Raw genomic sequence first — 12212 nt, forward strand, 5'->3', positions numbered from 1 at the left:
GTGGCATACATGTTTTGTTTATTATTCAACAGTATATGCCTGTATATGTATCATTGCAAGTAAGCATATTTGTTTAATAAGTAAATAGTCACATATTTTGTAGACCTCATGGTTAATAAAATGTTCTTTTTACAATGTAGGGTCAGTAATAACTTTATAAACAGTTTTTCAGTCAAATGACCTTAATGTATGCACTTATGCTCATTACCCTTTGTGTCTACTTTCATGGATTAAGCTGCTAATTATTTCTTATAATTTATATTATAATATTTATTTTTAGTCATTATTATATCTTCTTATATTTTTTCTTTTGTGACACAAGAGTTCCTAACTGAATCCTGATTTTTGTAAGTTTCTATTATTTCTTCAGTGATTATGTTTTCTTTTTTGCTTCCTGGGTCGTCTGTGTGCATTGTTTAAACAAAGTCTGATTAATGAAGGAGTTTGGAATGTTATGTCCTGTATTGTCGTTCTTTAGCCGGAGGCTGTTTCACTTCACCCAGCAACATTAGCACCTGAATGCAACACAACAATGCAACATTGACTTACGGCTGTAGATGAATGACTGACTGTGTTTTGTGATACAGGGTGTGGCCACAAGGTGGTACAGGCTTACACTCTTGGGTGGACGTGGTAGAGCACAGACTAAACCCCGCCTACCAGGTGCGTTCAGGGGTGAGTCACTCTCTGTTTTCTCACACAGACCGAAGTGAAGTTTCACGGAAACACAGAGTTTTTTACCGCAACTTTTCCCTCCTTGACTCCATGAGTCCAGTCTGCAAACGTGTATGAAGGGACAGTGACAGAGGATAGTCCGTATAAATGTTGTTGGACCGAATGTTTTGGATATTATGGCCTCTGCTTCTACTGGTGACAGGTGAGTGTGAACTACTTCCTGGAGAAAGAGAGACCAACACTTTTAAAGTACAGTGGTAACGAAGCAGCATCAGTGGTTTACGTTAATAATCATGTTCATGAGTGATTTTTGAACACACAAATTCAGATTCAACGCTATGGGTAATGTGGTTTAACCGCGTAGTCGTAATTTAATCATTGTAGCATGTGTGAACTTGTTTGTATGTAGGCCGCAAAAACATGTTATTAGATATAAAAAGTTTAATATCATTTGATATCGATAATTATCGCGATAAACTAAAGGCTGGGATCAATTTATTATGTATTTGTAATTAATTAGCAATTAATTAATTACCCAAGTTAAGATTTATACCATATATCAACCCCTGATTGCCCATGTATATCAATACACTTCGGTAAAGTTAGAAATTGGCAGATTCGCAAGATTCTAAGTTTGCAGTTCAATAAATCATAAGCAAAACCGTCATGGGCACCTGATCTAACCGTAGTAAGGTAGAAAACTAGCTACAACACTGGTTTCGCACCGTCTACATGTGTGGATGAATTAAATGAGCGTTCTGCTTTCGAGTGTCTAGGGACCGTCTACAAAGTGCAAAACGGAAATTGGAGACAAAGATGAAATTTAAATAGCTGCACTCTTACTGAGCCCAGTGCTTCCAAAATCATGCCACACATCTAGGGCCTCCCTATCAACATACTACCTGCTGATTATTGAAATGCTGACTTGGCCTATTTATAATATATTTTTATTTATGGGAAAAAATCCATATGTTCACTGCTCTTAACAGTAGTGTTTAAAAAAATCACCTCACACAAAGATGACCTTCCCACGGGCTCACTACACCTCTTATTTTGGACCAGAGATGCTTTTGACAATGACCATTTTGGTGAATTTTTATTTCAAATCATGTTTGACAACTTTGCTACTGTACATTACAGGGTCACCAAAATCACCCTGGACAAATATGACCTTGCCACGGTCACACTACACCTCTTATTTTGGAAGAAAATGCTTTAAAATAATTTGGGTGAATTTATATTTGAAATAATTGTTGATAACCTCGCTAATGTACATTACACTACACCTCTTATTTTGGACAAAAATTATTTTAACCAATTTTGGTGAATTTTAGGGCTGTCAAAATTAACGTGTTAACGCAGTATGATTAATTTTTGGAATTTACATGTATATTTTTTTACGCATTAACACACTTTCTCACTTTCATTGTGCTACGGGTAGACGTGCAGTTTATGAGCAGGCAAGGCAGGCAACTGCTTGGGGCCCCGAGCCGATAAGGGCACCCGACACTCGGATCATGAGTGCTGTTGCTTGAGTGCTGTTGCTTAAATGCATCAGTGACCAGCCGCATCCCCGTCCCCCTTAAACAACAATGGTTGATTTGCAATGTCATCTCAGTAGGAAACCTCCCTAAAGCGGCCCCACGTCACCTCACGTTAACCTGTGTGAAGTTATCGTTCTGCAAGTTGTAAATGAAGCTGAAGGAAAATGAAGAGGAGTTATCAATCAGGTATTTAGAAGAGGAAGAAAAAAAAGAGGATGAAGAAAAAAGAAAGAAAGACACAGTTGTAAGTGGCGCTACCGGCGCAACATTAATACAGGGTTCGTACGGTCATGGAAAACCTGGAAAAGTTTTGGAAATTGAAAATGCATTTTCTAAGTCCTTCAAAAGTTAATGAAAAACTAAATTTCCTGTAAAGTTTTGGAAAAGTAATGGAAATATTCCATGGATAATATTTTGGATGCATAAAACATAAATAAATGATGTAATGTGCGATTAAAATTTAAATTGACCGGAAGTGTTAAGCAGAAACAATCAGATCACTGGCGCCGTGCTTAGCTACCCTCCAGTCCTCCTGGATTCTGAGATACTCTATTCAACGAGTGTAGTTTCAAGGAGTTTGATATGATTTAACTGTGTCTATGCAAATAAGGCGTACAGAGACGATCATTCAGTCCTGGCGTGTGGGTTTCGGGTTTCGCCGGCTAACACGCCAGGGTTTCCCCCAGTGTATGCCGTAGTGTAGCCACCAGGCTTATGGCCACATTATACTTCTCCGACTGCGTATGCATTATCCGTCTGCGTCACCACGGAGACACCTCAAGCCTTTATACTTCTGCGTCGTGGTGACGGATACGCACTGCAATTTCCCGCCCGATCAGTAGGGGTCGCTGCGCAAGGTTGTTGTGCTTCTGGCTACAGTGAGCAATGGTGTCCGAGAGAGAAAGACTGTTGTTGTTGAAACAGTGGCCGTTTCTCACTTTTCTGTGTCCCAGAACGCAGTTTTAAGATAATTTGAGGCGAGAAATTGGCCATTTAGAGTCTAAACATGTGGCGTGTGTATTAAGATATGACGTATTTATAGTTTGGCAGTGGCATTATCGGCGGGGATCAGCTCCGCCTCTGTGGACGCTCGGGTGCACACTGTGAGCCGGCACAGAGCAGCGTTATCTCGGCCTGTCCTGAGGACCAATCGCAGCTCTTGCCGTCTCCGTTGTCCCTTGACGGAGTGACGGACACTTATTATATACAATATACACAACATTTCGTGCAGTCGGAGACAACGCAGAGGCTCCCCGACAGGCAGAGTCTCTGCATAACCTACGCAGAGAACTTCACGCAGAAGTATAAATTGGGCTTTATAATACACTGGGGGTATTATAAGCCTGTGTCAGTGAATAAAATGTCCATTGAAATGCAACTTTCTTCTCAATTTTTCAATTGTTTTCACTTATGTTAAATCCTAATTAAGTAAATGCCAGTGAATCTTAAAACAAGCCATGCAATGCTGGTCACATTTATAAGTAAAATAATTAACATAAATAAAAAAGTGGTAGTGCCCCCTCATCTGGTGCAGACAGATTTCTGCGCACCGCCCCTGCGCTGTACTGTTCTCCCTCTCCTGCGCCGTCCGCTTCTCCGTATCCGACTGGATCATTTCTCTACACGCAATTTTACCCCTACAACGCTGCAATTAAGGGAATAAGAGATGCATCAGATGAGCCGATGTCTTTAGTTAACTGTTCAAAGAGAGAGAATGTTCTCTGCTGTGAAGTGAATGTCGTGGGGAGTTCCATTTTTTTACTTTTGGGCAAAGAGACTTTCCAGCATTTAATAGTCGATGTTCAAGTTTACTCGCCGTGTTTCGGCCGCCGAATCTTTGCATTCCTAAATATAACATCTTTATTGACAATAACAATATAACCGTAATAGTGGCGTATGTAATAATGGCGTATTTGATAATGTGACTTGAGTTTCAATCGGCACCTGGACAAGAGGACACTCACCGGTTACATGCAGGTGCATCGCATTTGTTCCACGGTTTAGAAAAATCCTTGGTGTACAAAAAAAAGTGTATATAAAGTAAATAAACGCGAGAGATGATTGCATATGTGAGGAGATGCACGGGTGGTGCCACGAATGTGGTGCCACGAATGAGCGGCCCCCGTTACATTTCCCCAGACAAACGTTCCTTCTCCTCACGATGACAGCATTTCAGTCACATTATGTCAATTTCTGTAATATTCCGCATTTAACATTAGATTCTGTTTTTATTGGCCAATTCGACGATTCCGTCCGCGATCCCGTTAACGCAGAAATCATAGGGCCCTAATACAGGTAGCCTGCCTACCTACACACACAGCAAAAAACAACTTTTATTTTGTTTTCTTTTTTTTTTAATTATGGAATGTATGGATAATGGCAAAATTATGTTGATTATCGTCGTGAATTTCGATAACGATAAATTTTCGATATATCGCCCAGCCCTACCCCTCATGTGCCTCATCTGGTGCAGACAAACGGCCCTTTTATTTCTGCGCACCGCCCCTGTGCTGCTCTCTTCTCCCTCTCCTGTGCCAGACTGGATAATTTTTCTACATGTTTTATCCCCAGATACAAATAATGATCTTTATGACGAGGATCCAGTACAGTCACGATGAAGTGCAGGTGATCCGAGTAGATCTTAGTAAACCGTGGTGACAGACTCTTAAGCGCAGAGCGCACTTTTCATTGTGTTCACTCCGTGGTCTCAACCTTTGCGTAGAAGATGCTTTAGCGCTGTAATTAAGGGAATAACGGATGCATCGGATGAGCTGATCTCTATAGTTAACTGCAAAGAGAGAGATAATGTTCTCTTGTGCGGGAGGTCATAATCTGCGCCATATGCAGCCAAGTTTCGCTTTTGCGCAACAAGACTTTCCAGCATTTAATAGGTGCTGTTCCACATTGTACTTGCTGTGTTTTGGCCACTGAATTATTGGTGCGTCCCTAAATATAATATATTTATTGACAAGAACAATGTAACCGTAATAATGACGCATTTGTTGGTGTGACTTGGGTTTTAATCGGCACCTGAGCGCTGCACACTTGTTCCCCAGTTTAGAAAAATCTGTGGTGTATAAAGAAATCTGTTTAAAATAAATAAACAAGCAACGCTAAGCCTGGTGGGGGGCAAGTAAGGCTTGAAAATTCTTTCACATAAACATTCACCAAAATTGTTTAGAATCATCATCATCAAATAAGAGCTGTAGTGTGACCATGGGAAGGTCATCTTTGACCAAGGTGATTTTGGTGACTCCACAATGTACATTAGCAAAGATATTATATATATATTGTATACCTAGCCAATCAGCAGACAGTTCGGCTGCTCCCAAGCCGATTGAGAGCAGCTTGATAACCTGCCTTCACCAGCTGATTGACAGAAATTTACTAAACCAAAATAGTTTAAATCTCGGCTCCACAGGAAGAAATCAACGGTGTTAAACTGATTATTTGACTTAATTTCTTCATCCAGAGCCTGTGACAACTTCCAGTTCATTGAGCTGTCACTCCAAAAATCAGTAGCCAGTCCGCAAACAAAAAACCACGGCGCAAAGAACAAATCAGGGAGCGGAAGGAACAAAATGTATTTTCAAACAATAAAATAATATATTTTGAATGATTAAATCAAACAATTTTTTGCTTCTGAAAAAGTGTTGCTTGCTTTGTGAAAAGAGTTTGAAAATATTGACACAAATCTTATTCCATAGACAACAGTTGATAGTTCAGGACAACAAGAAGGTCACTAGTTAGAATCCCACTCTAGGACTTTTCTGCATGGAGTTTGCATGTTCTCCCCATATGTGGGTGGTTGCTTTTTCCAGGTACTCCAGCTTCCTCCCACAATCAAAAAACATCCATCCATCCATTATCTACCGCTTTATCCTCCACTGCAGGGTCGTGGGGGGTGCTGTGCCTATCTCAGCTGACATAAAGTGATGTGTAAAAATCTGTCATGACAAGAAATTGCATATGTGGTGCAATGAAGCAAGAATCCAGTGGGCAATAGGCTGGGTACACCCTGGACAGTTTGAGTCCAAAAACATGCAGAGGTTAATTGGACACTCTAAATTGACCCTAGTCTAATTGTTAGTCTCTGTGTGTTTGTCCTGTGATGGACTAGTGACCTGTCCTGGGTGTAACACGCCTTTTGCCCGATGTCAGCAGGGATTGACTCCAGCTCTCCACGACCCTGACGTGGAGGATTAAGTCGTAGACAGTGAGAGTGATTTAGAAGTTTTTGCAAAACACAGATATGTCTATCGTGTGTACAAATGACTAAATAATGTGGAGAGAAAAAATAATGTGGTCTTATTTAATCTCTTATTTGTTGAAAGGCTGTAACTAACAATGGTCCAGAAAATGTTGAAAGTGTTTTTGTATTGTATGTCATGTTTTAACCACATAATATAACAATATGTCTTTGTTATATGAAGTAAGTAATCTTGGAATATCCACATTTGTATTATTTGGAAGAAATAACCACACACCAATTGAAAGGAGATCTTAATAGTTTACGATTCATTTAATAATCGATTGTTTGGTGCTGCCCTGATTTGTTGTATGAATTATGTGATGTCATGCTGCTATGTAGGAAATCAGGCTTTCTTTAATCTCCAGCAGCAACCTTAGAATTGACGTCAGTAATAAACATGATACAGTTTATATATAAATAAACTGTATCATAGATTGTAAACACAGAGATCCTCAGGAGTTACTTTCATCTCAGTTGTCTGTTTAATAAACATAAACATATCAACATTACTGATATGTGTTTGACTGCTGTTTTCTGAACCTGAGAGTTGAAATGAGAGACCTGAGCAGTTTAACCCTTGCACATATGTTCAGTCAGCAGAGTTTTGTGTAACTATGGAAGAAGATTAGGGCCACAAGTGGGAGTTCTTACTTTAATCATTATCATAATTAATAGAAGTGAGAAAAAAAAACTTGAATTCTGAGAAAGTCAGAATGTAAGATTAAAGAGAGAATTCTTAGGTAAGCATTTGTGAGATTAAAGTCAGAATTTGAGTTTTTTTTTTTTTTTTTTTTGAGTTTTTATATTGTTTCCAAAACAATATTCACATGTGGCCCTAATCTACAAATCTACATCCCTGAGTTTTCTTTCTCACTCTTTTGTCTTTATCACAGGGGTACGACATGTGAGTGGAATAGATATTTACACTCCAAACGAAGTGGAAGCAGTGAACGGCACAAATGTGAAACTGAAGTGCACCTTCAGCTCCAGTCAGCCAGTGACGCCTCAGTCAGTCATCGTGTCTTGGAACTTCCGCCCCATCAACTCAGGAGCAGATGAGTCGGTGTGTAAGAACCTACATAAAAACTTTTTAATGTTTGTTTTGATTATGTTTCAAGACCATCATGTTTGATTTGGTTTAATTTTCTTGTTCTTGTACAATTATTAAATGGTCACTAGGTTTCCTTCAGGAAAACGATGACATCATATCCCCAGCTCTCTCTTCCGCTGTCATTCATTGGCTTGTGTTTTGAGATTGTTTGACAGTTTTAACAACTACTGTCAATGAAAAACTAAAGTCTGTCACTAGATATCACTTGAACACATCCACATCTTTAGAGATTTCCCACACAGTGGGGACAAAAGTGTTGAATTGTAAAATAAAGAGAGGAGAAAACAAAACCTATTTTTACTTGAATAAACAAAACAGATCAGTAATTGTCCCACACACACAATCATTGGACTGGACATCCACAGCTCGTTCTTCTGTGACTCTGTTTATGTGTGCTGTGTGTGTGTGTGTGTCTCAGCCTGCAGTAAATACAGGTAGATTGATCTCACTGTGCTGGAGAATTGTGCATTTTCGTGAAGTATTTCGGTTTATGACAGAAACACGGTAGATATGTCGCTAGTCACTTTTTAAAATTTTTTAAAAGTTGCTGGGGGTCTGTCTCCGATTCTCTTATATCTAATGTTCACAACGTCTTCTCCTGTTTTTTTGGTGTAACATTACAGTGCAACTATAGCGCTGGTATATATAACTACAGCGTTTAGCGTACACCATTTACATCGGAACCTGGGAGTGACATCACCTGCCAGTTTAGTTAAGAAGTCAGAAAAAAAGTGGGTCACCATTACTTTGACTTGACTACTATGGCAAAATCACTGCACAGCCTAGTGCTGCTTCTGAGGGAGCTATGAGCTTTCTCATGCGTGTTAGTGTGTCTGAACTCATACACTCATTATCTGTACGTATTACACAAGTGTGTTTTTGTGTGTTTATCTCAGGTGTTTTACTACCAGGAGGTACCATACCCTCCCCAGCATGGGCGTTTCAAAGGCCATGCTGTGTGGTCAGGTGATATAATGAGACGGGACGCCTCAATCACCCTACATGAGGTGCCTCCAACCTTTAACGGTACATTCATCTGCCAGGTGCGCAACCGTCCAGATGTGCATGGCAGTAATGGAGAAATCATGCTTAAAGTTGTCAACAAAGGTAAAACTTGCAGCACAGAATACATCAATAACTCTGTATTGACTCATAGACTGCAATGATTTGCTTCTCGTGCATCAGTAAGAGTATTCAGTAAAAAGACAATTAAGCCACTGAAATGTTCTACCACTATAATTGTATGTGTTTTTGCTCTCCTCACACTGCTTTCACCCTCTCTCCTTATTGATCATGATTTTTGGTCCCATCACTTTCAGTTTCTTTGTCTGAGATCAGCATGCTGGCGCTCATAGTTGGAATTTCCTGTGGTTTAATCCTGATCCTGCTCGGCATTGTTGTGGCAGTGAAGTTGTACAAGAAGAGGCGCATGGACAGCGACATAGAGCTGCACTCTCGGGAGCAGGAGTGGAAGGACCCAACTGTGTGGTGAGGGCCACAGAGCTTCTTTTCGGGACTGGTGTGGAGTCTGATTAGCTGTGCGGGTCCACTCTGTTGGAAGAGCCTAATGAAAGTTGAGGCTGGGAAGGTGTCTTTCTCTTCTGTCTTTGCTCCTCTAATGTGAAACTCTCGCATATCATTATAGTTTATTACCTTCAGTATTCTTGCTTCAATGCACCACATATCCAATTTCTGCCAGATTTTTATACGTCACTTTATATGTTTTTACATTGGGTGTAACATTGTTTTTATGATGTTAATATGGATAGATTTTTTAACGTGTGGTCCTATAGTCTGGTTCATTAACCTTAATTCACAACAGCAGTGCTCACTGCACTTATTAGTGCTGGTATTGATTTTCTCTTTTATCAAAAATCCAAGGAACAATGAGTTACATGTTTTGTATTTGTTTTTAATCAATACTTGTTTTATTGTGGGTTTTTATAGAACTGTTCAATTCAAATCAATTTAAAGTAATTATTGTTTATATCATTTCACCCATAAAGAGCAGTTGCACTTTTTGTGATCAACTTTTTATTACTTTTAATCAATAATGACACAGATACAAAACACACACTGAACATACAGAACACCAGCCCCTGTCCTTCCACCCCACAGAACACACAGTCCAATGTAGTTATTCACAAAATCAAGACATGATACTGTTGTAGTGAATTGACTTGTATACTGTATCCATGTATGCTCTCTATCTCCTGCTGCTGAAGAGAACAGATGAACTGTTTTTCTGGGTGTGTAAACTTCCCTCTGCTTAACAGTGTGTGTCACTCTGATCCGTGAACACAGGTGAAGATTTGTACTAGATCTTAAAACGCAGAGAACCACAGTGGTTTTGGTGGAGAAATGTTCATGAACTCTTGTTTTGGTCACCTTGTCCACTGAAAGAAGCTGTACATCAATTCTCTGTGGTACTCTGGCTGGGTTTACTTGGAGCCAAGGATTGTGGGTATTGTATTCTTTATGGTACTTTGACAGCACATATTTGCTGAAGTAAACCAATGTGAACCTTGAGTTTATTTGCTGCACTTTTCCATTTGCCTCATCATTCACCTTAAATCGCCCATCTGTTCATATCTGTGTATGTGATGTAACTGAACTTGTCTTGTGGGGGCGGGGTCAGCACACCGGCAGAGGCAGCTCATCTGACACTTGTGACAGAGAAGAAAGAAGCTGGTAGTTCAGATGATGAAGAGTCTGAGCCCAGCAGTGGAGATGATGAGGAGGAGGAGGATGGTGAAGATGATGATGATGATGACGATGACGACGATGACGACGATGATGATGATGATGATGACGATGGGGGTGGTGGTGATGATTAAGATTTGATGAGAGTCTCATTTATCATTACAGCGCCAGGCTTTGTAAATAAAGCTGCAGGAGGAATGATCACTAGGGAAAGAGTTGTCCGTTGGTTTTCATCCACTGGTTATTTAAACGCTAAGGTTTTGGGATGCAGCTCTCATCAGATGAGTCAGGACAAACACAAATGCACCTATAGATTTTTTCCTCTTTTAGGTTACTTTGCGTTTTAAGAAGTTGTGAGTAAATTAACAATTCAATATTAGTTTCCAATCTGCATGTTGTGTCTGCAGTGCACTTACATTCTAATAAAAATAAAGAATAAGTTAAATAGTATTAATACATGAATATTGTGGTCATGTTTTTTAATGGCATAAATCACTTATTTTTGAGACTCAAAACAGATCTGGCTCAGAGAAGGTGCAGAAGCAGTGAAAGGTGAAAGGTTATTATGGAGTGTTTTATCGGCAACACCAAAACATCCTGCCTACTTATCATTTCTAGCAGTGTCCTTCGTTGGTCTGGCATTGGACTCACGAGGGAGAGGTCTTTTCTGGTTATTTCTTTATCCCTGTCAAAACCTGCATTGACGTCAGGATGATTGTCGATTAGGAAAATTGTAAATTGCATTGCCAGATGTAACTTTAAACTGCAAGCAGGGATATGGATAATGCTAGAGAGGTTTGGGAGGATCGTGTTTTCTTTTGTTTGATTGTTTTTTTCATAATCCAAGATTTATTTTACTCTTAAGTGTTGAACTGTTCAAATGCATCCATCTACTTCTGGTAATAATACTTTCCGTCAGGCTGTGCTGAGGGGGTAATGCTGCCATCGACATTTCAAGATTCTTAATCACAGTTCAAGTTGTCCTTCTCATCCTCATTCTGTTATCCTCATCCCTAACATGAGGACATCGTTTTGGATTTCATGTTGCATGAGAGAGAAAAACTGTGCTTTATTCAAATGTAGTAGTTTTCCCCAAGGTCTTTTAACATACTTTGTAAAATGTTGCTCATTTACTGACACAGATTGATGCAGATGTACTAATTTGACTGTTTACATGTAGCAGCTGCTGGAAATGTATTGTCTCGAACAGCAAGGATATTCATGAATTTTAATGTTTTATGAATGAGCTATATATTTTTGTACAGAGCCTGTTCAATTGAGCTTCCTCACACACACTGTTCATGCATATGACTCACTGCCACATTTCTTCTGTTCATTAAAGGCCTTAATGCAGTGGCTGAGACAAAGCTAAATTATAAAGAGTATTTTGAGTGTTGGGAGTGAAATGAGAGAATGGATGTTCTTTTAAACTTCCAGAGACTCCAGAATGAGATGTATGAGTGATAACCAAAGCATTTTGTAATTCCATCGGCTATATATATATGTATGTATATGTATATATATGTATGTATATATATATATTCATATAATATGTATTAAAACATCAGGTGTGGCAACAGGACATGTCTTGAGGTGAGCAGACTGGATGTTGGAGTGTGACATATTAACCACTGTCACTCCTTTGTGTCACACTTCCTGGTCCTGAAAAGGGCATTGCATAGCTCATGCTTTAATAACATTATAATACTTAGATACATTCATGACCACCCTGGTGGTATCCTGGATCTGTTGTTCATCTCGGTTCATTTCTGATTAATTTAAACATTTATAATCTTGTGACTTTTAACTCTGTGAACTTTAGCCTATAATGTTGCCTGAATAATCCAAGGTTAAGGTCCTGTCAGAGGTTTGCAAATCTGCCATAATAAAAGATAAATAAGAGGCTCAGCTGTGTGATTCAGCCTCC

At 39.4% G+C, this 12212-nt stretch overlaps 1 protein-coding gene across 1 annotated transcript; it reads left to right on the plus strand.

The window, feature by feature from the left end:
• Nucleotides 1-779: 779 nt before the first annotated feature.
• LOC310943363 (myelin protein zero-like protein 2) lies at nucleotides 780-10419 on the plus strand (the record flags this gene model as incomplete). The annotated part of the gene is made up of 5 exons (XM_083908912.1): nucleotides 780-877; nucleotides 7365-7534; nucleotides 8479-8689; nucleotides 8902-9070; nucleotides 10221-10419. Exons 1-5 carry the CDS (start codon nucleotides 823-825, stop codon nucleotides 10417-10419), a joined length of 804 nt encoding a protein of 267 aa, XP_083765038.1. The 5' UTR covers nucleotides 780-822.
• Nucleotides 10420-12212: the final 1793 nt, after the last annotated feature.

The sequence above is a fragment of the Microchirus variegatus genome (genome assembly GCF_963457635.1).
Source record: "Microchirus variegatus genome assembly, chromosome: 22".
In the NCBI taxonomy this organism is placed as follows: Eukaryota; Metazoa; Chordata; class Actinopteri; order Pleuronectiformes; family Soleidae; genus Microchirus; species Microchirus variegatus.